This window comes from Lepus europaeus, chromosome 2, assembly GCF_033115175.1.
Source record: "Lepus europaeus isolate LE1 chromosome 2, mLepTim1.pri, whole genome shotgun sequence".
Lineage (NCBI taxonomy): Eukaryota > Metazoa > Chordata > Mammalia > Lagomorpha > Leporidae > Lepus > Lepus europaeus.
This window is the reverse complement of record NC_084828.1, coordinates 172,834,655-172,861,374: the sequence shown is the minus strand read 5'-3', so window position 1 is coordinate 172,861,374 and position 26,720 is coordinate 172,834,655. Positions and strand designations below refer to the sequence as shown.

General features: G+C 43.9%; 1 protein-coding gene across 1 annotated transcript in view; it reads right to left on the bottom strand.

Moving 5' to 3' along the window:
- Window positions 1-26,720, bottom strand: part of STAC (SH3 and cysteine rich domain) — a 138,771-nt gene that overhangs the window by 6,581 nt on the left and 105,470 nt on the right. The window contains exons 7-10 of the mRNA XM_062179691.1: window positions 22,966-23,030; window positions 21,265-21,353; window positions 4,850-4,901; window positions 4,620-4,757 (exon numbers count right to left, since the gene is read on the bottom strand). Coding sequence (XP_062035675.1) covers window positions 4,620-4,757; window positions 4,850-4,901; window positions 21,265-21,353; window positions 22,966-23,030 — 344 coding nt within the window. The remainder of the gene's footprint in view (window positions 1-4,619; window positions 4,758-4,849; window positions 4,902-21,264; window positions 21,354-22,965; window positions 23,031-26,720) is intronic.

Genomic DNA, 26,720 nt, shown 5'->3' with positions numbered 1-26,720 from the left:
CAAAGGAGACCTGCATGAAGGTCCTGGCTCCTGGTTTTGGGGGAGTAAACCAGCTGATGGAAGATCTCCCCTCACTCCATCATTCTGTCTTTCAAATGAATAAAAGCGAGTCTTTAATAAAAAAAATGGTTGCCACGTTAATGGCAAAGATTGAAAACAGGGAACTGGTGTGACAGTGGAGCGCTCAGTGCCTTTCAATGCCACATCTTGAAATGGAAACAGGGACGCCCTCAGTGGTCAGAGGACAAGTGCAGGCCTGAAAAGGAGACAGGAGAAAGGAAGGCCATTCTCAGATGTCAGCCTGGATCAGAACGCCTGAGGAGTCCACAGAAGAGTTTGCTTCCTGCCTTTCCCTGGAAGTTCGGATTCAGCAGGTGTGGGTGGGAGCTGCCTGTTCCCAACTGATTCTGATTCTCGTGTGAGTCTGATTCAGGTGGTGCAAAGACAACATCTCACGATAATATCAGGGATGTGGCCTTTTCCCGAAGGGTTACAGACAGACCGTTTGGGTCCGGTTCAGCCTGAAGTGTTGCCGTGTTACCTATTGAACACATGTAATTGAAGGGGCGTTTTTTTTGTTTTTTTTTTTTTGTTTTTTTTTTTTGTCTCACTGGCCCTGGACCTCAACCCCTCACTGTTCAGCCACGAGCCAGGATCGTGCAGGTGTGAACTCATTGCCTGAAAGAAAATTATTTTGGGTAATGTGCCAGGGGTGGACGGGAGTCACTGAGCAGATATTTTCCTTCCGGAAATTGATGAACTTCAGCAGACTTTAATTTGCCTTCTGGTTTCACTGATCCTTGTTTTATTAACATGAAAACAAATGGCCTTTCCCTAAAATGGGGAAGCACAAGATTATTCTAGGGAAAAAAAATTAAACATGTGAACAAGCTTATTTAATAATACTCTGCCAATAAAGATGAACATCCTTCCCAAATTTATTTTGTTCAAAAGACTTCCAGATTTCTGGAACGGGAAGGATCCGGTTGGATAAACCTACAGAAGTGTGAAGTGCTGGCATGGGATGGAGCTGGGAAAAGTGCCTGCTTGCTGTGTGGGGGGTGTGGGGCACTAGAGAGGGGGTCTCGGTCTGATGATGATGGCATTGCCTAGAATTGAGAAGGACTCAATAGGGAGCCTACGGGAGCAAGAGCTTGTTTTCAAGGGGTCCTCAGGTCCCAAACATTTGTCTTTATGACAGCCATGCTGTGCAAACGGTTCTTCATTGTTTAGAGTTTATTCCACTCTCCCCAGGGCATATGGCTCCACAGAAGGCGCTGACTTAGAGACTGTGTACCTACGTTGGAGTTACAGCCTGACCACTTACTGGGTTTTTGCCAGTTGAGCAAGGCACACAGCCAGTATGAGCCTTTGTTTCTCATCATTTATAACGTAGTAATGACAAATAGTCTATCAAATTCATAGGGCATGTATGTGGCCTCAAAGAAAACTATGTATATAATGTTCATAGACCTTACACAGTGTGTTCAGATAGCACGAGTAAGTGATGACTAAGAAGGACAGTGCTTGTAACAATAACCCCTTGGTGACAGTGAATGGGAGAGTAGAGATAAAGGCCTCTCTTCCACGGAGCAAGCCCACGAGTTATCGCAGTGCCAAAGGGGGTGGCCACACGAGGCTGCATACATTTCTGTGGGAGGCAGAGTGCTCTGTGCAGTGTTCTGGGGTGGGGCTGGGGGCTCCTGGGGTGCTCTCCCTAAGGGGCACTGCTCTTATGGGCAGATGATGGCTTCTGCTGTTAACTCCTTGGGGAATGTGTAGGCCGGGCATATGCTGGGCAAGTGCTGGCTCCGGGGAATCCTCAGGAGCAGGTGAGCTTAAGCAAGGAGCACTTCGTGCTTGTCCATGGGTGGCTTTGGATCTCTGAACAGATACTCTGTGCACAAGGGACCGGATGAATGAGAAGCTGCACGGTTACAAAATGCAGTGTGTCCTAAAGTGGGCACATGCTCTAATTAATTTTTATAAAAGAGGAGAATGTCAACTTCAAGTAAGCTGAAAAGCCAAAGTGAAACCATAGAGCCCAGGCTCTTTAAGGGTATTAAAGATTTTAATATTCAAAAATCACTAGATGGCTTAGGCCTCTCTGGAAACCTGCAGTTACACAGTAGCAGCTCCTGCAACTGGACATGGCTGTAGTGGGGTGTGGTGACTTGTGTGTGCGCTCATACTCTCGCGTTTGCATGTGCAAAGCTGAGGCTTAGAAGAACCACAGGAAGACGGTGCAGCTGTACATGATCAGATTCCAGAGGTAAGACGAGTGTTTCAAATCCAACCTTTGTACACTTATACCACAAAAGTAATTTTTGTGGAAAACAAAGAACCCTAAGCAAAGCTTCCACTTAAAAATATTTATCATATTTGTAGTAACTTTTTACTACCATTGTATCATTAATTGTTAACTCATCCCTTTACTTTATAAAGCCATCATTTAGGATGGCAACACAGTATTTTAAGATCTCTGCCCTCTCTCCTTGGTCTGTCCCCATTCTCCAAAGGCAGGAAGCCTGCTTGGGCCACATGTGACAAGGCTTTGTCACTGTCTTCTCAAGCTTCTCCCTTCCCTGTCCCTCCTGGGAGGTCACAGGCTGCCTTGTCTCCTATGCCACTTTGCTGTACTCCTTCCTGATCCTTTTTCTCCCATGGTCTACCTGGTGCCATGGGCCCCTGTCACCAGCCCGTGGTAGTGGTGCTGGTGGGCATAGGGGTATGGCAGGGTGGCTTTTCAAGTCCCTGGATCTCATCTGATGCTTGCTCTGTCTGGTTGCTATGGCTCCCAGGAAAAAAAAAAAACAGGGCCTCAGGTCCTGCCTTTGTCTCCCCCTTTTCTGTTTACTGTGAAATAGCAGTGACTGGAGTCCGGATCTCAAGTCTAATATCCTGTCCACAATATTATCATACAGCATAACATCTGCTTTGTTTCCTAATATTGCCCAGTAAAGAAACTGTTACTGGTAACTTCATCACTCCTGTTGCTCTGTGATTGTCCCTGATTCTCACCATTTTGAATGCTACTGTAATGATTTTTATTTTTTGCGTAACATTTCCCCATGCTGTATTTTAGATCATTTTCTTGGGTTCATCATAGAAAGTAGATTTACTGCATTTTTGAGCTTAAGCAATTTCATGGCCCCTAGCACATAGCCCGGAATCATCACTCCAAGTAAGTGGACTGATGCATCCTGCTACATCAGTCCACTACATTTTGAAAATGTCAATTTCACTCCCTGTTTTTGCAAAAATATAGCAGGAAGATAACACTCAGAATTATTGGTCTCTCATTCTTGGTAACTGTTATTTAAGTAAATATAAAGGAAGAGATAGCAAACTTTTTAAAAGAGCTATTCGTCTGTGATTTTTTTTTTCTTTTGGTGACTTCTGAGACCTGGAGAGTGTTCGAGAGGCCACTTGTGGCATGTGGAATGGTTGGGGTGAGCTTTTGGCCTACCAGTTCGGACACTGGTTGGGATGCTCTCAACCTACGATGTAGCACTCGAGTTTTTGAGTCCTGTCTCCACTCCTGCTCCTGATTCCAACTTCCTGCTGATGTGCACCCTGGGAAGGCAGTGGTCATGGTTCATGCATTTGGGTTCCTGTCACCCACATGGGAGACATGGATTGAGTTCCCAGCTCTCTGCTTCAGCCTATCCCTGACCTGGCTATTGTGGGCATTTGGAAAGTGAGCTAAGAGATTGGGAGCTCTCTCCATGTTTCATTTTATGCTCCTTTGCAGGGTGGGCCTCATCATTTTCAACGAGGGGCAGTCAGTGGCTTGGGAAATAGTAGAAGTGCTATACCAACATTACAGACAGGCAGGCAGCAGTTGTGACTTCCAAAATTGGAAATTGAAGTTTGCTCTGAGGCTTGATTCAGAGAGAAAAGGAAATTTTAATTTCTAATTCCCTAAATCCTCCCTTAATCTATCCAGAGCAAAGTTGGAGTTCTGAGCACATTATTGTGCTCTGTAGTAAGGACACGGGATACGGCACGGAGGAAGAAGGAGCTGTGGGAAGCCAGAGAGAAGAGTAGGACCAAGAATTACGCTGTGAGTTCCTGCCTCTTTGTCTCTAGCAACATTCCCTGGGAGAGATCTGGAGCAAGAGAGGAGATGCTTCAAGACAGAAGTGCAGGGGGTTCATGGCTCACTTCTCAGAAAAGTTGACGCATCACAAAGAATTCCATGTGCAACGAACCTTGGGACACAGCAGCAAATAATGACAAAGTATTCCCATGGGCCCAGGAAGACTTAGCCACAGGTTGGTAGACATCAGCACAGAGCCTTAGCTAGAGGAGCTGCGCACACCAGAGACTAATGGTTTTCTGAGAATAGCGTGGAGACCAGAGAGTCTCATCCTGCTGCCATGACACTGTACAAGAGCATGTTTCCTCTTGGAGCGGATTCTACCCAGGGAGCCCCCCCACATTTCAGTCCTGCGTGTTTAGATCTCCCCACGCTGCATCCTGGAGTAGGCTTACCTTTCTGCAGACTGGGTACTTGGAATGCGACTCCACTCTCAGTTCTCTGTGTATTCTGTGTTGGTTTCGATGATTGCTGCTCTATTGTGGTCACACCTGGTGTGAGTATGTGCTTCACTCACCTGATTCTCTTTCAGTGTTATCTGTCCTTGTTCCTTACATCCAATGAACGTTCTGACACATCTGAAAATCTTCTCATTTTGTTGTACTCTCTGAACAAAGTTGGCTGGAAAAAAGCCAATCCTGTCTTCAATTTTCCCCTGGAAAGAAAAAAGAGGAACACACATATAATTGAGGCATTAACCAGAATTATCATTACCAAATGATTTTTTAAATAAAAGGAAGTAATTACTTTCCACCAGTCTTCATTGGAATCCTCTAGAAGAGTGATCATGTCTCCTGGCCTAAAATCAAAAGATAAATGAGTTAGGTGGAGAAATAGAGGAAGGAAAAAAAATGAAAGAGCAAAATATAATACTTTAAATTCAGAAATTAGAAATATATTTATAAAAATGACCCTAAACAAAACAGAAATAAATAAGCAGGACTTTTATCAGTTTTCTCTAAGAAAAGAGCCTTAGTACACATTGGAAGCAAGCATAATTTCTGGCTTTATTTAAATCCTACCTTCTTTAAAACATAAATGATAATATTTGCATAGCAAAATCCTCCAAAGTTTAGCAGTGGGTATATTTCTGGAAGGCCCCTGCGTACTTTGCCCCATGACCTCCTGCCATGTCCTGTGTGTCCTTCTATTTATATTTATGCACGTATGCAGGTTTTTTATATTGACAGCTAGAATTAGTGCCTGTGTTTATCATTGTTTACATCTTCTCAGTAGCATCTCAAAACCTAGGGAACTTTGTCTTAGCTTCATTTTCTGTGCCTGCCACTTTAAAACAATGGCTTAATTTGGAATATTCTCTAGGGGTGTGTTGTGTGTATGTGTTCATGCGTGTGTGTGTATGTGTGTATGCTAACTACTTGTATCCAGCACTTTATTGGAGCTTTTTAAAATCTGAGACTTGTTAATTTTTATGTTGGGGCATTTTCTCTGCTGTTTCTCCCACTGTTTGCTCCCCCTCTTCTTACTCCCTTCTTTCCTTCTAGAACTTCAGCCAACACCCCTGGGTCACACTGGATTCACATGCCATGCCTTTTGTATTTCTTACACATATCCGATCTCCTTCCTCACCCATGTTCTTAAATTTTTCTTGATTTCCTAAGTATCTATTTTTCTTTTGGGCTTCTCTTTTCCATCACTTACCATAATATTGATAATTAAAAAAAAAAAAAAACCTAGAAAGCAGGAAGCTGGAATCAGGAGTGGAGCTGTATTTTTTTTTTTTTTTTTAAGATTTATGTATTTGAAAGGTGGAGTTACAGAGAGTGAGATACACACACATACACACACATACACAGACACACACACACACACGGTGGTGGGGGTAGAAACTCAGAGCTGGACCAGGCTGAAGCAAGGAGCATGGAACTCCTTCCAGGTCTCCCATGTGGATGGCAAGAGTCCAAGCACTCAGACCACTTCCTGCTGCTTTTCCAGGTGCATCAGCGGGGAGCTGTATGGGATGTGGAGCAGCGGAACTTAAACCAAAGTTCATATGGGATGTGCAGGCAGTGGCTTCACCTGCTGTGCCACAGGCCAGCCCCTGGAGCTGGGACTCGAACCACACATTCCAAGCAGCATCTTAACTTCCACACCAAACGCCTGCCCCTCTTATTGTTTCTTTATTAATTGTCTGAAAGATATCTGAAAGTTGCTTTCTATCACAGATGTGGTATTACAATGAGTCTTTCTGAGGATATCGCATTTTTAAAACACTTTTTTCCTTTATTGAATTAGTTGTTTCCCCTACGATTCCTTGGCCCATCCTTATTATTTTTCCTTGTGCCACAGAATTTTCTCCAACATCTGATATTTCTTGGTTGTTTGCATTAAAGACTGAAAATAGAGGGTGGTGGGTGTCCACAGCTGGGCATACGTCTCTGCTCTTACTTACACCTGATTTGTTGAGCATCTCTCTCCCCCAAGCTTGTGTTTTAGGGAGCAGGTGTGTGAATCGATGGTTTTCATTTTTTTTGAAACATGAAAGTATGGCAGGCAAGCCGTCTGCAGCCTCCTGGCACTCTCTTCACCCTGGTGTAAGGGAAGGTTTATCTTCCTCCTAAGTGGAGCCGCTCTCTGCCCCACCCTCACCCCATCCCTGCCTTTGGGAAGGTCTGGAGGGTCAGAGTTATGTCGGTACAATTCTTCCTTCTCAGGCATCTGTGCCCATGTAGGAACCTGCTGCGGCATGTGCTCTTTTACTTTTTAGAGTGCAGGACTTGGCTTAATGCTGCACTCAGGCACCGTTGCTACTAATTGCTCGTTACAAGCAGTAACATGGTGCTATGAGCACAGTAAGGATTCTGTCAGTTACAAGAGGGCGTGCCAAAATGTCTGTGGAAAAGTGGAAGTTAGGAATTAAGGATAAACTTATTTTTGTGCAAAAAATATTGAAATCTATGCATAGCTTTTCATAATATGCATTCTTTTAAGATTTATTTACTTACTTGAAAGAGAGAGGAGAGAGAGACACCATCCATCCACTGGTTCACACCTCAGATGGCTGCAATGGCCAGGAGGACTGGGCTAGGTCAGAGCCAGGAGCCAGGAGTGAGGAGCCAGGAGCTTCTTCTGGGTCTCCCATGTGGGTGCAGGGGCCTAAGAAAGCAGCCATCACCTGCTGCTTTCCCAGGCCATTAGCAGGGAGCTGGATCAGAAGTGGAACAACCGGAACACAAACTAGCCTCCATATGGGATGCTGGCATCACAGGTGGCAGCTTTACCCACCAAGCCACAGCACCAGACCCATGTATGCATTCTTAATGATCTTTTGGAAGGCCACTCATATGCATGAATTTCAAAAAATTTTTGCACCAAAATAAGCTTATATTTCAATTCCATTTTCCTCGGACTTTTGGAAGTATTCTTGCTTGTCTGTTGTCACAGTAATGCATCGTAACAAACAGCCATAGGAACCCTAATGGCTCACACACCTGGGTGTTGACTGGCCACTGGCTGTGGGAAACTAGGGTGACTTGAACACATTTTGTTTCTCGTATGAACAGACCAGTTTGGACACTCAGGGCAAGGTCAGAGACTAGAGAGCAGCAAACAGAAACATGCAAAAACACAGGATATTTATCGTCCTATGCTTAGAACTAACATTGTCGCTTCTGCCTCATTTTCATGGCCAAAGCAAGTCATGATGATGACAGCCCAGACTCAAGGAATGAGACCTGCAAAGTGTCTGCAAAGTGTCATGGCAAATGTATGCTGGTAGTGCTAAGGAAACATTCTTTTTTTTTTTTTTTTTTTTGACAGGCAGCGTTAGACAGTGTGAGATAGAGAGACAGAGAGAAAGATCTTCTTTTTTCCATTGGTTCACCCCCCAAGTGGCCGCTAAGTCTAGTGCGTTGCAGCCAGCGCGCTTCGCCAATCCGAAACCAGGAGCCAGGTGCTTCCTCCTGGTCTCCCATGCGGGTGCAGGGGCCCAAGGACCTGGGCCATCCTCCACTGCACTCCCGGGCCACAGCAGAGAGCTGGACAGAATCCGGTGCCCCGAGCAGGACTAGAACCCGGGGTGCCAGCGCCTCAGGCAGAGGATTAGCCTAGTGAGCCACGGCGCCGGCCGGAAACCTTCTTTAAAAACTAAATTCTCTGCCACGTTTAGGAGCTGGAGCTGGAGGGGAAGCAGATTCGTGTGCTCATCTTGCTGTGCTGGTCCGGTCTCCTCTGCCGTCACCTTCAGTTCTCAGTTAACATCGGTATTGGTCGGGGACTCGGGAGGCGTCGGGCGTGTTGCACTTGAGGCATTAAACACAACTGGCGTTTTGGTTTTTCAGCAGTCACAGTTGCAGGCTTCAAAATCCCTTCACCAGGTGAGGGATTTAATTAAGTAGCAAGGATGAAAGCCAATGTATAAAAACCTTCCAAGCTCCAGCAGATTTTATTTAACCCAATAACCTAAGCACCACTGTGTGTTAGCATTAAACACGATCACGGTGCTGAGGGTTTGGCAGAAATTGCAAGTAGAGAATAAAGCCGTGGACTGGGGGAGGGAGCTTTTCCTGAGGGTGAACGAGGGCGCTGTCTGAATCTAGTTGAGACCCGCTCTCTACTGTGCCCAGAACTGGACAGTCCCCAAGCACATGCCCTGTGCTAACTGCACTACCATTAGAATAAGGCACTTACTGGAATACCAGCTACACTTTTTTGAGAAGAGCCAGACACAGTGCTGACAGTGTGAGGAGGATTCCGCTTTTTCCTATAAATGAGTGCTACCTGGATCAGAGAATCACCTGGAGATGGGGAGAGTTAAATTCACCCATGGATTCTTGCCTTTTTTTTGGTTTGATTCACTGAACAAATAATTATAGGACGCAGACTCTGAACCATTTTACTAGGTCCTGGGTGTACTTTGGTGAATAAAATCCTTACTGGAGCTAATAGGCTAGTGAGAAAGATGAATAGAAAACTGGTACATAGATAATAAAACATTTAATAAATATGTAACATATATCACATATTTACATATATGACATGTATGCACAATGCCTAAATGGTCAACTGCAGGGTGTTTTAAGGGCTGTGAAGAAAATAAACAGGATATCGTCATAAAGAGTGAGAGTAGACTCCTGGTGAGTCTGTTTGGTTAGTCAGATACTCTAGGGATGTGGCCGAGATAGCTTGTGCCTGTCTTTCTCTGTAGCAAGGATCTTGCTCTAGGGTAGCTCTTGATTCCAACTCCTGAACATCTGGATCAGAACATCTGTGGCTTGTGGGATTGTACTACACCCACGCCTGTCCAAGTATCACCCGATAATCTCTTTCCCACTAAGCCTGTACTCAGAATACTTTCAACACTGGGCCCAGGTGGTGGATCTGGATAAGCACAAATAATAGAACCACTTTGTACATAGATTTCATGTGTCTTGGCCCAGTTTTGAGGGCCTGGCTAGAGGCCAGGCACTTCCCGCTTCATAAGCAGCTGAGTAAGTCCATGTCCCCAGCCACTTGCCATAACAGGGCTCTTCCAATCTGGGCCATTGTGCAACAGCCCCAACTGCCCCCCCCGAGGGTAAGTACCAGACACCGAGGGAGAGCCTTCATGCCCTGGAGCCCCTGAAATGATGCCTATTTGCCAGTTTGTGGGGAGCCCTGGAAACCTAGCCAACCCTACCGCTTGCCCTAATAAGCTGCCCTGTATCACCAGCTTGCTGTTAATCCTGACTTCCAGCTCCAGCCCCTGGTGTGGCCCTTCCTGGCAACCGTTCACTCTCCTGAATTTTCTTAACCCCTTTTCAACTTAGCTCTCTCCTCCTGCCATGGTAGGGATGTTCTGTGTACTGCCATCAAAGAACAGAATTAAAACATTCTGCCCCCACCTGCTCTACTGAGAGGGAGCCTTGCCACGGTCTCAGAGGAACAGAACCTCCTGCCTAAAATCTTTCTCCCCTCCTTGTTCTGAGGATGCATATTGCCAGCATCTAGCTCTCCACTTCCAGGTATTTCATTCTTCCAAGGCTGACAGGTTCCTTTCCATGGAAGAATTCTCTATTCAGGTTGCCACACCCAAGGAAGCTCTGGGGAAAATCCTGCTCTGGCCTAACAGTTACTCTCTCTCTGGTCCCTTTACATTCCCGATCCATTCTGGGTAGATTTCATAGGTCAACTCTTTATTTCCAAATTCTTGTGACCAAATTTGTCAGGCCTCCAAATGCTTAAGAAAAAAAAAAATTCTACTTGCTTAATTCCATCAGAGCATTCTAAGTTCTGGTAAAAATAATTCTGTTTTGGCGCAACCTAGAATCACCAGAGCAACCTGCCCCCTAGAAGCATACATCAGGATGCAACGTACAGTGTAATTCATGAATAACAAAGGCACGTTTCCTGCTCGGTGAGGCCAAGCAGGACACCGCAGCTGGCCTCTCCTTTTCACTTGCTCAGTAACATTTATCTCAGGCCCAGAGGAAGATTTTTCAGGTTGGTTACATCATGATTTATGGGAAGCCTTGAGCTGAAGAGGGAGCTACAGGATAGCAACAACAACAGAAACAAAACGACAAAAGCAAACTAACTGGATTGTGGCTTACTGGCGAGGAGGACAGTGTTCACTTGTGAGGCTGAGGGCTGCCATCTGGGCTCACCCTCAGCAGTCCCTCCGCCTCCTGCATTGCTTGATTTGCCACGGGGCATTGGAATCCATCTCTTCCACTGCCAGGTAAACTGGCTTCAGGGGCTCAGTGGGCATGGGGCATCCACAGTGTATGAATGACGCGAGCAGAGCCTGGCAGCTACATAGAACTCTTCTGCAATGTCTTGTGAAGGTGGCTTGCTCTTCTGTGGAGGGAGGAGTATGCACTGACCCAAGGACCCCGCCCAGGATCTCTGCATTCCGTGTGTGGAGCCCAGGCTCTGAGGAGTGAAGCCAATGACACCCTCCTGATGAGGTCACGGCTTCCACAAAATGTCTTCTTCCCTGTCCTCGACCGCCTGAAACCTTAGACTAAACCCCTGTGGGAAGCACATGGTCCAAGCATGAAGCTCTGGGGTCTTTGCTTCCTGAGTGTTTTGGATCAAATGAATATTTTGGAATTAAAAAAAATATGTTTTGCTTACTTCTTCATTTGTGCCTATTTAGCCAAAGGAAATTGTATAACAGGTTCATAGTTTCTGAACGTGTGTGGCATTTTTAGGTTGTGGATGTGTACCTGGGGCACAAAGGTGAAAAGATTTCTCTAAGTCTCAGTTTCCCTATCTCTAAGGTGAGGATAATTATAGTGCGCACTTCTTCAAATTGTAAAGACTCCAGGCAGGAATACTTGGAAAGCGCATTTACTTAAGTCTGCAGTAGATGGTGGTCACCTCTGAGGCTGAGACAGTTACTGCTCTCATAGCTGCTGCTGAGACATGGTTCTGCTCTCAGGATGTTGGCAGTCTCCAGCAAGGAAGACACGCAAGCTGGCACTTCCAGTGTGTGTCATTGCTGAATGAGAAGCAGAGGCTAAAACAGGTATGGACTTGATCCCAAAGAGAAATCCCTAATACATATGTCTCTTTGAATGATCTCAGTTACAGTTCTATGCCTACACACTATGCATAAATATGTAATATGAATTATATTTACTTTGCCACGTCGCTCTGTGGATTAAATGAGAAAGCCTATGCGTACATCTTTAGAACCATGGTTGATAGACCATAAGTAGTTAAAAATGCTAATTGCCTCCTAAACCTGCAATTTTCCCGTTGGAAACTAGATCTAGTGGGCGTTGACTTTCTAGTGGACATTCCATGAGGCTTTTGGCAGAACCAGTTGGCTAAACGATTATTCTTTGACTTCAGTGCTTTGGACACTGACCTTAGGTGTGATTCAGTGTTCTGGAAATTCTCCTTTCTCTCATCACACCAAGCCCACCCCAGGGAGTGACTACAAAGGTGTATGAGGCCCAAGGGTTGGACCAGGTATTCTGCTAGTAGGTCTGCCAGGTAGCTGACTGCAGCTGCTGTGCTGTCCGGGTTGAGGATGTCAGTCAAATGGCCTGGAGAATGATGTCAGTATTCATTGAGTGATGTGGGTGAGAGCAGGCATTTTCATAAAAGTAACCAGTTTATTTACTGCTTACAGGGTTTTAATCCGTCGCTAACTCCACTGACTCAAACTGTCCCTTACAGTACTGCTACTCATCACAGTGCATCATAGCTGCCCATTTTACTCTGCAGATATTTTGGGCCATTTTTACGATTTCATACCCATTCCCATTCATAAGGCACAAAAGAGCCCCAAAACAAGCTTATAGCAACCACAGTAGCCCTGCCCAAACAGATGTCCTTAAAACACCGAGCAAAGGGGCAGAGCAAGAGGACCCAACCAAGCAGCTCTCATAATCGTGTGTGTATTACTTAATTTTTCACCAGACTCATTTCCCAGTTGCATTATCCTGCTTCAGAATCTTTTACCGTCTGGACACATGGGTAGGTAATAAGGAACTCCTGAACTTCCCAATTTGATTTTGCCTTAAGCCTGGTGTCTGTGAGACTGCCTGCACTTTCCCAGGTCCACAGACCAGCTCAGAGAAAAAGTATTCGGCTAAAGGGCCATTTGGAAAGAATTTGGTAAATGTTCCTGAACTGTCATGGCTCACGCTCTCCAGAACCTAATTGAGAGAGGCATCTGAGTGAGAAGGAGGCTGCTAAACACGTTAGTGACATCGGAAAGACCTGGGTTTCTTGACATAGTGCAGCGTCAGAACATAATATGCATCAGAGACTTTCCTCAAATAGCCTTAATTGCATTTTGATGTCCTGGTGACTGTGAAGATTATTTGTAAATCAAATTGGTGCATTAGAATTACATTAGTTTTAATTAAGTTGATGCATTTGCAAGCAGTAATGTACTTAGAGAATGGAGATGGGACACCAAGGGAGTTTTCTGCCTAGCTCCATCTCAGGGCTGCTCCTTCCTTTTATTTTATGGAGGGTTTATAGAACCTTGCAGGGAGAACGGCATTAGAATGTAAGTCGCAGGCCAAAAATCCAGAACGGACTCATGTACAGATCATTAAGAGGTAATCACAAAACCTGGATTCTTGTTTGGGGGCTGCCACTGGCCCACTGCATAGCTTTGGGCAAGTCAAAGGTGTTCTCAAAGATGGAGAACATTAGAATCCAGGAGAACATTTAACCACACAGATTTCCAGATACAGAGAGAGCCCAGGAATCCCTATTTAAATAAATATTCTCCAAGAGATTCTTACAGTTTATAACAAATGGTTTACCTATTCTATCCAGAGTGTTCTCTTCTGTGAAATGCCCCACAAATTTGCTAGAACTCAAAGGGATTCCAAGACTTTGAAATGGGCAACAAAGATGATTGTTTGTGGGGTATCCTGTCTGGTCCTCTCAGCTTCTGTGCTTCATTTCAATGCCTTTGAGATATTTTAAAGGTTTTGCAATTTTCAGAACGATAGTCATGTAAATGATTGCTGCCCATAGAAATGCAAGTGAATTGTGCCTGGTGGGATATAAGTGAATATTGACTGGTTTTTGCACCTGTCTGTAAATTCACTCTGATCTCTAAAAAGGCAAAGAACCATAACAGTAGTTGTCTGCTTCACTAAACACTGCTGAGTATTAAGATGATCTTTCCAGAATTAAGACTGGAATGCACGTAGTTATCTAAATTCCTCCTGCTTCTTGAGGATGTTTCATCTGTCTTTTTGTGATGAGCGTTACATGTGTACTTCTTAAACGGATTCGCTTGTTTTTCGGTTCTTTCCTAACCCTTTCCTCATGGGAAGGACGGAGTGGCTGCTCTTAACCAGATTTCACAGGCACTCAGGGAGTCTCTTCTTTCTGGAAGCTTGGTGCTGATGCCACTTCTGGCAAAGCCTTCCTGGGCCTCCCAGGGTGGCTCCAGTTCCCCTTTGTGATGCTGTAGTAGCCTCTGGGTCTACCTCCCACCCACAACACCTGCCCGGGATGTAACCTCAGGTGATCCCTTGGCTTCATTCCTTCATGGCCACAACAGCCTTTTGAGGACAGAGACTGAGACCGGCTCTTGGGGAACAAATCCTGGAGTCAGTCACGCAAAAGTTAAGATCACTTCTAACTCAGTTGCAAGTCCTTTGAGAAAATCCAAGAGAGAATGTATCAGCAGTCTGTCTTCAGAGGTTCCTGCAAACGTTAGCTAATGAGACACATGATTGCCGGCTCTCATTCAGACTCAGCCGCGGAAAATCTAGGCGCTTCCAAGAACCTGGTAGTTCGTGAATCGAAATCCATGTTTGGGATTACAAAAAGAATTTATTTTAACCCCCTTCTCCAATTTAGGCATGGAGGTAGCAGTTGTATCTCTTTTGGATTTTAATGATACTGAAAAAAAACCAACTCCTTCCTTCCCTTCTTTGGCTCATAAGCTTTTTTCTCCTTTTTTCCCCACCCTGATGAAAAAAGGCCATTATCATATAAATCTGTTTGGAAGAACTAATAAAAATGAAAATGACTTAGATGGGGGAAGTCAGAAAGATTCTTTAGAACAGGCCTTATAGGATCAGTAAAATATGCATTTCAACCTTGAAAGTCTTTTACTTACTCTTGATCTTTGATTAAAGTGTCCCTAAGATGTTTTAGGGGATATGTGTCTATTTGGAGCTATTTACATCCAATGATCATTTACACAAAATATTAACTAATTAAAATATTATATGGCAAAACCATAGTAGTTATTGCTTTATTGGTTAAAAAATGTGCATTCATGTGACACATTAGAGATGACTCTGTTTTGCTCTGAATCCAAAAGCAATGAGGATAATGTTACATTGTCAGTGCTAAATGCAGGGTTAACTTTCTTGAAAAGGCTAAGAATGGATTTGAGTAATAATGTGTGGGGGCATGTGCATGTGTGCAGGTGAATAAATGTGTATTTGAGTGTCCATGAGTGTGTATATGTCCCAGTATGTATGGACGTATGAGTGGATTGTGTGTATCTAGCTGTGACTGTGTGTATGAGAGTATATGTGCATACGTGAGTGTATCACACTCCCTGATAGAAGTAGGTTTTGACACAGCCTATGTGAGTTCACAGAGCAGTATAGGATGCCAGTGCTAATTATAATGGGATTCTTATTCTGGTAATGGGCTTCCCTGGTTGTGTTTAAAGTAGCATATGATCTTCTGTATATAAAAGGTAATGGAAAATGAATCTTGATGTGAATGGGATGGGAGAGAGAGCGGGAGATGGGAGGGTTGCGGGTGGGAGGGAAGTTATGGGGGGGGGGAAGCCACTGTAATCCAAAAGCTATACTTTGGAAATTTATATTTATTAAATAAAAGTTAAAAAAGTTTTGCTAGTGAATGAAGCTGGCAATTCACAAGATGTGTTTTCTAAGTCTCTTAAAAAGTTTGGTAATGGGGGGGATGGCTGTTTGGGGGCAGTGGTTAAGCTGCCTGTACTGTAGTGCCTGGGTGTGAGTCCTGGCTCTGTTTCTGGTTCCAGCTTCCTCTGTTAACGCACACTGTGGGAGGCAGCAGATCATGGTCCAAGTGCTCGGGTCCCTGGTACTCACGTGGGAAACCTGGATTGAGTTTCTGGTTCCTGGCTTCAGCATGGCCTAACCCTGGCTGTTGTGGCCATTCGGCGAATGAACCACTGGATGGAAAATTTCTCTTTATCTCTGTCTCTTTATCTCTCTGCCTTTCAAATAAATACAAAATAAACGATTTTTTAAAAAATTAAAAACACAAAACTTGACCATGAGGATTACTGGGGAAATCTACAGCCGGACAGAAGAACCTGGTGGTGCTTTCATGTAGTCAGACCGCACCGCATCGGTAACGGTCTGGAGACCCAGCCACCGTGCTGTTCCATCTTGGGTGTCAGTGGTGGGATTCCACACTGAGCACGTCATGTCAGAGACAGTAAAAGCTACTGCAAAGACAAGTGTTGGATATCAGCATCTCCTTATTGCTGGACCGGTTGGACAAAGTCTCACTGGGCATACTCAAAGGTCAGAGGGAGATTTTAACCATTTTTGTCTTAGTAGAGACAAGGCAGTGTGAATGAGGTTGCTTGGAAGAGTAGGGAATAAAATGCGAAGAGAAGGTATCTAAAATATATCGTACACTTCACTTTGTGCTGGGCGTGAAATCTCACGTTATTTATGGTCTTGCCTTTAACAGTCTCCCTGGGAAGGGGAAAACTGAGGTCCCAAGAGATTAAACAGCTTGCTCGAGTTGGTACAGGTCTGACAGTCAGCGCTGGGACGACTCAGCCTGATTCCCTGCCAGCGCTGTTTTCTGTCCTGTCACCTTGCTCTCTCCTCCTCTCTGTCCATGGAGAGAGAACGAGAGTCACACAGTCTGCATCGGCTGCAGAGATCTGAGTGGGTGAGAGTGGATGATTCATTTATTTATTTATTTAAAAGGCAGAATTGCAGGGAGGAGGCACACACACACACACACAGACAGAGAGAGCGAGCTTCCATATGCTGGGTCCCTCTCCAAATGCACGCAGAAACCAGGGTTGGGCCAGGCCTAAGCCAGAAACCTGGAACGCCATCCAGGTCTCCCGCGTGGGTGGCAGGAGACCAGTTATGTGAGCCTTCTTCTGCTGCCTTCCCAGCTGCATTAGCAGGGAATGGAGCAAGTGGGACTCGGACAGGTGCTCATTTGCGATGCCAGCGTCGCAGGCGGTGGTTAACCCCCTGCACCACAACACCAGCCCCAAAAGTGGGTGGATTTATGAAGGAAGTGTATTTGCCCTAGCAGACTGTGTGAAAGCCTCTGCTTTTGTGCAGTGGAGACCAGTGATGGATCGGTGTCTCCCAGAGGCGACATGGCCCTGTGGTTACCGGCACAGCACCTAGCTCCTCCTCTCGGAGCCCGTCCTCCTCACCTCTGAGTGCTTCAGTACAGGCTTAGCGGGGCTTCTTCCACGTTGCCTTCCATCCTTTGTTATTTGTGAATGGGTTTATAGATTGCTTTGGTCTCCTTTTCTCCAATTGCTTCTGGACCAGTACTATTGATGATGGGATCAAGACCCGCCCCCTCAGGAAATACAGCCTGATTAGCCCCTCCCAGCTTAACCTGCTTCTTCATGTATGGTCTCCGTTACATTATCACAGACTCGATTTGTCCACTGGTTGAATATGCCAGGTATAGCATTCATTCACTTAATCTCCATAATATGTATTTTAAATTTTATTATTGTAGTTTTTATTTATTTTATTATTTATTTATAAATTTATTATTCTATTATAAATATTTATTTATAAATTTATTTTATAAATTTTATTATTGTAGTTTTTTATTTATTTGGAAGGCTGAGAGAGACAGAGATCTCCCATCTGCTGGTTCACTCCCCAAATGCATGTGACTACAGGAGCTGGGCCAGGCCAAAGCCAGGAGCCTAGGACTCCATCTGTATCTCCCATTTGGGTGGCAGGTGCCTAATTACTTGAGCCATAACTGTTGCCTCCCAATGTGCACATTAGCAAGAAGATGGGAGTGAAAGCAGAGCTGAGACTTGAGTCTAAGCTCTCTGATGTGGGACGTGGGTATCTCAACAGCTGTGCCAAATGCCAGCTCCTAAAATATTTTTTATCTACTCTGCATGTATTATGTTTCAAGAACAGACCATGCTCCAGCCAGTAACTACAGATTTGTTCTCATGAAGTTTACAGGAGAGATGGAGGTTAACTAAATAATTTCAAAAATATGTAAATACAAGTTGGCATAAGTGCTTTGAATGAAAGAAATAGGGTGTCACGAAAGTATGTAACTGAGGCATCTAACCCCAATTAGGGTACCAGGAAAGACTGCATCGGGGAAGTCCGGAAGGAGCAGACTCCTTGGAGGGGATAGTGCAGTCCTTTTGGGGGAAGAAATGATGGTCTGGATGGATCAGAGAGGGCCACCGGGAAGAGAACATGTAGGGTCTGGAGTCTGTGAATGCTGCGACTTTACCTGTGGGCATTAGGAGGACGTGGGAGAGTTCTGAGCAGACACATGTGCTGTGAGCAGATTTAGGCAGGCATCATGAGTCCCCCTTACCAGTGAGTAAGTAGAGGCTCCCAGGATGCACGGGGGATTCACAGCTAGTGATCGCGTGGTCTGGTCAAGTGATACTCACACCAGGTACTAAGTACTCAGTGAATCTGAGCTCATAGTCTCTTTCTCTTAATTCTGAGAAGGAGGCAATAGAACCAATTTGAGCTAAGATTATTAAGTTCTAGCATGTACCAGACATTGGTATTTAATCAGATCCTTTCTACAAGGGCAGGCCTTATTATCCCTGTTTTCAAGATAAGGAAACTGGAGCTGAGAAAGTTAGGTAATAAGCTCTGTTATTGGAATGTGAGGAGCTGGGGGCAGGGGCGGTGTTGTGGCCCAGTGGGCTAAGCTGCTGCCTGCAGTGCTGGCATCCCATGTGGGCACTTGTTTGAGTCCTGGCTGCTCCACTTCCCATCCAGCTCCCTAATACACCAGGGAAAGCATCAGAAGATGGCCCAGGTGCTTGGGCCCCTGCCACCCACGTAGGAGACCCAAATAAAAAAATTCGAGGCTCCTGGCTTTAGCTGGCACAGCTCTGAACATTGCAGCCATTTGGGGAGTGAACCAGTGACGGAAGATACCCCCCCCCCCCCCCGCCGTGTCTCTGTAACTCTGCCTTTCAAAGAATAAAATAATCTTAAAAAAATAAGAAAGTAGAGGATCTGGGGTATAAATCTGTCCTGAGAAACTCCAACATTTAGATGGAACTCGGAACACTCTGCCACCACCTTAGTGTTCTCTCTGCCCATAGCAGAACCGAAAGGGCGAGCAGGACTGGAGACCAGGTAGGGTCTTCTACACCAGTGCAGGTGGGAGATTGGTACAGTAGATTTTAGGCAATGAGAACACATAGGAATAGAACATCAAATACTATGGCAGGCTTGAAGCCTGGGCAGGTGGTAACATCCAGTCCAAGGAGTGGAGAGACGGTAGACAGGTTGTTGTGCTTACTTACCATCAGGTAAGTAAGGTCAAGACCACTGGCCTTTGGCAGAATAAGCCGTCCGTTTCACAGAGCAGATGGATCACGCATGCTTGCTGAAGCCACGATGCCCCTGTTCTGATTTATGACTGCTGGCCTCTGCGCCCTGGAGCTCACACTCCTAACACTCCCTGTGTTCTCAGCAACTTTGTTCTCTTTCCTGCCACCAATACCCAGGGCGCCCCCCTGGATGAGGATGTGGCTAGATAAGAATGGTATTTCATTAAAAGGATTCTTTTTTGGCCTTATGATTTGAGGAGAAGGTAATTCACAAAGCCCCACTTCATTCAAGGAATTATACCAAATCCCTAAAGCATTGCCTTACACATTCTAAATCAAGTGCCTGGCTTTGAAAATGGGAACCTACAATCTCTTGGCAAAAAAATGTAAGTGTGATTTATCACTCCAGTCTCACAGGCTATGTGACGCCGACATGTCACCCCTGGGAATGAATAGTCTTGTTTGTCTCAAAGCAGACTGCAAACGTTTGGTTTGTGACCAGACACCTCGACGTTCGATGGCCTGCAATCAACTAAAATAAGCACACAAAGATATTATCAACAGCAGGCCGCCAGATTGGGTTCCTCAGGACCCCCAGCAATATTCTCTGTGTCGTTGGAATTTTTAAGAAGTCGATGCCTCCAGAGGCATCTTCTATTATAAACGTCCAGGACCAGTACAATAAAAAGTTCTTAAATCTTATCTTTCAGACATCCAGATAACAATCTCCAGAAGACTCAGTAAGATACAGTCATGGCAAAGTAAATAGGTGTCATCGTTTTCTTCAACATCAGAGGGTAACTGTAGCTCATCAGGCCAAGGCGAGGGGCCGCCCCAGCACTGATGCCTAGGCCGCCTCGGCTCTGACTCACAGGACCTGTCACATGTCTGATAGAAACAGGGTCCACTTGATAAATGCCACTTCCTCCTCCAGCACCCAGGGTGCCAGACTGACTGGGTGATGCTGATGGCTCCAGCCAGTGAGTCCAGCCTGGCCATCGTACTCAGTGACGGGGAGAACTCCCACCTCGTTTTGGAGTCCTGGGTAGAGTGAGGCCTTTTCCTTGAGCGAGGCCATGGGCATGCATCGTGTGCTAGGAACTGTAACAGTAGTCAGGACTGTGGCTGAGAGTTTGTGATGATGAGCCGTGTGGTGTGTGCTTTGTAGGCAGTCCTCATTGCCGTCTCACAAATCCCTCTATTCCTTAAGGAAAGGAGGCTGCTATTCTTTGATAAATGAGGAAATAGGAGCAATGAGATGCATGTAAATGGTCACACAACAAGTAGGGTGTGGACCCCAGACTGTAGCTAAACCCCACCCAGACTGTGATCAAGAGAAGGGCTCAGGGGGCATTGAGGTTCGCTTGGGACATCTCCATTCCATGTTGTTGTACCGGGAGTTGAGCACTTCCTCTGCTCCCAATGCCAACTTCCTGCCCATGTGCACACTGGGAGACAACAGGTGATGGCTCAAGTATTTGGGCCCCTGAGACCCATGTGAAAGGCCTGGATGGAGTTCCCAGCTCCTGGCTTTGGCTCTGCACACCCTTGGCCATTCTTTGCAGGGAATGAATCAGTGGATGGAAAATCTCTCTGTCCATCTATCTCTCTGCCTTTCAAATAAATAAATAGAAATAAATAAAAAAAAAAAAAAAAGCCAGGAAGGTTTAAGTTATTGCAGGGTCACACAACTCACCTTGCCCTTCCAGTGTTTGACTACCATGAGGAGGATAGTTCCCAGTTTGCTCCCATGCTTTTAGTCTGACTCCACCATCAACATTTATTTGGGAATTCAGTAGATTTCGACTCCCTATTGGATCCCACAGGACGCCAAGTGCATCTGCAGGGCCTTCGTGAAAACGCACATTTGCACTTCTGCTGACCATGAACTGCAGCTGTGCTCCCCCAAATGTGGTTCCTCCGGCCAGCAGCCTCAGCACCGCCTGCAGACTGGTTAGAATGCAGTCTCAAGCCCCACCCCACGCCTGCCCAGCCAGCGGTTCTGGGGACAGGGCCCAGCAGTCTGCGGTTAACCAGCCCTGCAGGTCGGTTTGAGAGTCACTGCGGCAAAACACTGGGAAGGGTGCACAATGGACTTTCTGTGTTTTCCACAGACTTTAAAATGTTCTGTCATTCTTTTTTTTTTTTTTTTCCCTCTAATACATGTCTTTACCTCATTTCCAAATCTTCATTCTCCTGTGGTACAAACTTGTACAAGGCAACATAGGTGTTCATTTGTAATGGGTCTTTGGAAAGCTGTCCCTGAAAGAGAAAATAAAAGGAATTGAAACAAGGAAGGGATCGAGAGGGGACAGAAGAAAACAGAAAATGGGGGCGTTACTGCCGTGTGATTTCAGTTCTGGGTCTTAGACGTTAAAATACTTGGTTGTCATCAAACCTTTCAACCTCAGGTTTATGTTTAATTTAGTAACTGAATTTTATTTCGTGACAAACCATTTGAAAGTAATTATTTGAAATTCTTTGTGAGAAATGCTGTAATTTTCTTCAAATACATTTTTTTCTTTTTGTCATGGAAAACAGTACACGTTTGGGATTGGAAAGATTCTAGAAAGAGGGACATGGGAACAGTGGCAAACGCTTCCACTTCCCGAGACTTTTTATTAGTTAGCCTTAAAGTTGGTGTCTAGCCTGTCAAAGGAAACAGATACATTCATGTGGCAATTAGTTCACTTAGGTGGCCAGAAGAAACATGGATTTTGGTATCAGACGGATTTAGTTTATATCGTAGTACCACCCTCTACCGGCTGTGAAGCTTTGAAATAATGACAATCAAAGCTACCATTATGGAGAGCTTACTCTGTGCTGGGCGAGGTGTTACATGCGGTAGCACACTTGAACTTCACAGCTCTGCTAGGTGAAGCTCTATCCTTGTCCCCAATATGCAGATTAGAAAAGAACTTTTCGGGCGGGAGGGAAGTTATGGGAGGGGGGAAGCCATTGTAACCCACAAGCTATACTTTGGAAATTTATATTCATTAAATAAAAGTTTAATAAAAAAAAATAATGCTAATGGAGCTGAATCTTCAAACCATTATAGGAAACTAAAAACATGATTGGAACAACCAAATGTAAATCATTTAAATAATTAAAATGAAATCAAATAGAAAAAAAAAAAAGAACTTTTCAAGTGTCATACAAATACCAGCTGTTAATACTAATGAAATAAATGTTAATGTTATATAGACATTTATATTTTGTAATATATAAACTAACATTATATATTCAGTACTATATAATTGCATAATATACTTAACTATATAATAATATAATATGCTATATACATATATAAATATTAATGTTGCATTCAGGAATAGGTATTCTTTTTACTTATGATTCGCTTGGCTATTCAAAGCTGCAGTATCTTATACTGTTTTACTCTTTTAATTATGTATATGGAGATATAAAATAAATGTGCTATAAAATATAGTCACACGATATAATTCTATAATAGACAAATAGTATATAAAGAGGCTTCAAAAAACTCATGAAGAATGCATATTATGAAGAACATGCATGGATCTCAATTTTTTTTGCACAAGATAAATTAACTTTTAATTCCACGTTTCTAGGAAATTTTTGAAGTGCCTTTATATATCGTCTTGTATGCAATGTACAGGTACACATGAGAAACAAAAAGATGTACAATACTTTTCCTTTTTACCTTTTATGCACTGTAATTTTCTGTTTATTCTATGCTATCTGTGGCATGGTACACTATGTGTCATCCTATCCTATAATCTACAAATGCTGGTCTGGGAAACACAAAGTGGACTTCATGACCCCCTTGGATGGTGGCCTGCAATTTTATACAAGGGCTCCTATGTTCTCTGTTGTCTGTGACATCCATAGATACCTGGTGGTTTATGTTCTTTGCTTGGTCTCTGAAATCGTCCGCGCCGTTTTCTGGGTATGTAAACACTGAAGGAGACAAGAGAAGGCAGGTGCATTAGGAATCCAGTCACCATGCTTTGGAAACAAACACTGTTCTCAGCTCACAGTTTCAGAGCTTATGGGTATGATCCCATGATCCCTCAGAGACCCAGAGGCAATCATGGGGGGAGCTTTGGTTTGTGGGAGACCAGGAAATGAAGGTTCTGTGCTGTGGACCTTGCCTGTCTCATTCCCCAAGTGGCTGCATGACTGGAGATAGATCAGGTGGAAGCTATGAGCACAGAACTCCATCTGGGTCTCCTGCATGGATGCCAGGAACCCAACTACTTGGGCCATCACCTGCTGCCTTCCAGGAGTAACAGGAAGCTGGGCCTGCAGTAGAGCTATGGAACCGGAACCCATCCTCCTATATGCGGTGCCGGCATAGCAGGTGGTGGCTCAGTCTGTGCAACCACACTGCCACCCTCTGTTTTAGCTTCTTCTTGAATATCAGTCTGGCCATATAGTTGAAAATGTACACTATTTTTTGTGAACTATGTTGAAAACTTGACCCCAAATGTGTTTTCAGATAAATGGTTGTGAAAGAGGTAGGTCGAAAAAATGATTTTTGAGACCTCGTCCTTCCAGTTATTTCTTAGACTGACTTGAGGGAAGGTGAAAAAAGAAAGGTGTATCATACAGCTCTTTTTTGGCTGCCTTAAGCTCTTTTATTGAAAATGACTTGGTGTTTAATTTTACAATAAGTATGCAAAGAATATACCTCTTTTAAAAAAACTTTTAAAAAATTATTTATTTGAAAGACAGAGAGTCAGAGAGAGAGAGAGAGAAAATATATCTTTCATTTGCTGGTTCACTCCTCAGATGCTCACAACAGCTGGGGCAGGGCCATTCATTTGAGCCTCTGGTATGGGTGGCAGGAACCCAACCTGTGAGCTGCTGCTGCCGCCTCCCAGAGTGCACATTAGCAGGAAGCTGGAACTGGAAGCAGAACCTGGGCCCAGGCTCAGGCACTCTGGTACAGAACGCGGGTGTCCAGGCGGTGTATTTACTGCTGCACCAAACACGTTCCCTGCCGGCAGTTTTCCTAATGTCACAGAGGCACAGAGGAATGTTTTGCCACATCCCAGGAGGCGTTTCTTCTTTTTCTTTTCCATGTTCTCTCTCTTTTTGCAGACCTGAGGTCCCCGTCCACTGCCGCTGTTATCTGAGTATTTGGTGTGTCTTTGTCTACCTGGTAATGCAGCAAGTTACATTGCTGGAGTACAAATCTAAGTCCCTGGCGTACACACAGCTTGGCTATTGTGTGTTACCTTTTAAGATACAGTGTTGGATTCAGCTGGCTGATTCTGCTTCCGATTTCTGCGTATATTCCAGAGGGAGACGGGCCAGCGATGTTCCGTTCTCACTCCCTCCTTGTTTGGTTTTGAAGTCAGGCAGGATGAGACCAGCCTCATAAACCTCCTAAGAGAATGCTGCCGCCCTTCCTCCCTGCCACTTTCTGTTTCTCTAAAGCAGCTTATGTAACCTGGACAAATTTCTACCCCTTACATATCCGGTAGATTTTACTTCTAAAGTTGTTCAGTCCTAGTATTGTGTGTGTGTGTCTGTGTGTGTGCCAAATATAAAATATTGGCTCAGTTTCTATAAGGATTAGAAGAAAACTCCAGTTTTCCATCCCTATCTCTTCTTGGTCAGGTTTTAGTCATTAATGCCTTTCTTGGTGTCTGCCCACTTAAAAAATATTTTGGAATTTATGGGTACAAATTTGGTTATGAAATTCTTTTAGTTTTCTTTCAATTTCTGTTATATTCTCCCTTTTTCTTGTCATTCTGTTTGTTTCATCTATTTCATCTATTTGACATTAAAATTGTTAGATTATAAATTTTATTTCCTGAAAATAAATCACTGAGGATTTATTAATTTGTCTTTATAATTCCATTATTTCTGTTCTTATCTTTAAATCTCACCCCCCTTCTGCTTTATTTGTGTTTATTCTCATTAATTTTCTGGCTTCTTAAGTATGGTGCTCAGATGATAACTTCTCAGATTTTCTTATTTTTTATTTTATAATTTTATTCATGGTTGAAAGATTTATTTTTTTAAAAGAGGTAGAGGGAGAGAGGGAAAGACACACAGATAGAAAGAGAGATTTTCCATCCACTGGTTCACCACTCAGATGACTGCAAACAACCAGAGCTGGGCCAGGCCACAGCAAGGAGCCAGGGGCTTCATCCTGTCTCCCACATAGGTGGCAGGGACCCATACACTTGAGCTATCTTCTGCTGCTTTTCCCAGACCATTAACAGGGAGCTGGATCAGAAGTGGAGCTACTGGGACACATACTGGCACCCATGTGGGATGTTGGTGTTGCAAGTGCTGACTTTTCCTGCTGGTCCACAATTTGGCCTCAGATTTTCTTGTTTTAATATAATAATTTTGAAGCTAAATACTCCAGCTTTAGTGTTATCCCACAAAGTTTTTTTAATGGAATTAAGTTTATTTGGTTCAACTATTTTTGACAACTATGCATCTTTTTTTTATAATTTACCATTCCCACAAGCTTTTTTTCCCCCAAAGAAACCTTTTATTTAAGGAATACAAACTCCATGCATTTCATAAATACAACTTTAGGAACAGTGATTCTTCCTACTGTACTTGCCCTCCCACCCACATTCCCACCCCTCTTCCTCCTCCCTCTCCTATTCCCAGTCTTATTTTTTACTAAGATCTATTTTCAGTTAGCTTTATACAGAGAAGATTAACTCTATACTAAGTAAAGAGTTCAACAAATTGTATGAAAAACAAAAAATAAAATGTTCCTCAACAGTTGAGACAAGGGCTGGTCAAAGTCATGGCATCTTGAAGTTGATTTAACTTCTCCTTTTTTTTTAAGCATTATTATTATTTTTTTTTTTTTAGTAACTTCATTAACTTTAAAGAAGAACCCAAGAATGATGCATCTTTTGCGGGGACTTAGACATAACTATAACTTATGAGACATAAGAATACCTTCCACTTAATACACGAAAAGGAAATAAATCTTTGAGAACAAGTTTTACTGTTAACTCTCATAATACAACTCTTTGAGGACAGAGGTCCTGCATGAGAAGTTATTGCACAGTGACTCCTGTTGTTAATTTAACAATTAACACTCTTATGTATGATGTCAGTGCTCACCTGAGGCTCTTGACATGAGCTGCCAAGACAATGGAAGCCTTTTGAATCCGCAAAATCCTTTAATATTTAAACAAGGCCATAAGCAAAGTGTCTCCTCCCTTCAGAGAAAAGTACCTCCTTCTTTGATGACCACTTCTTTCCACTGGGATCTCAATTACAGAGGTCCTTCATGTAGGATACTTTTTTGCCATAGTATCTTGGCTTTCCATGCCTGAAATGCTCTCATGGACTTTTCAGCCAGACTAGAATGCCTTAAGGGCTGATTCTGAGGTCACAGTGCTACTTAAAGTAATTGTCATTCTATGAGTCTGTGTGGACTGCTTCCCATGTTGGAGCATTCACTCCTTTTTATTTCTATCAATTATTATTACCAAACACTTAATACTATTTACATGATCACTTTAACACTTAATCTTATCCATATGATCACTTTAACACTTAAAATATGTAGTGTTTTCATCATTGCTTGGCTTTAAATATATTTCAATTTTCCTCTGAATTTCCTTTGACACTTGAACTTTTTAAAAGTGCATGTCAGCC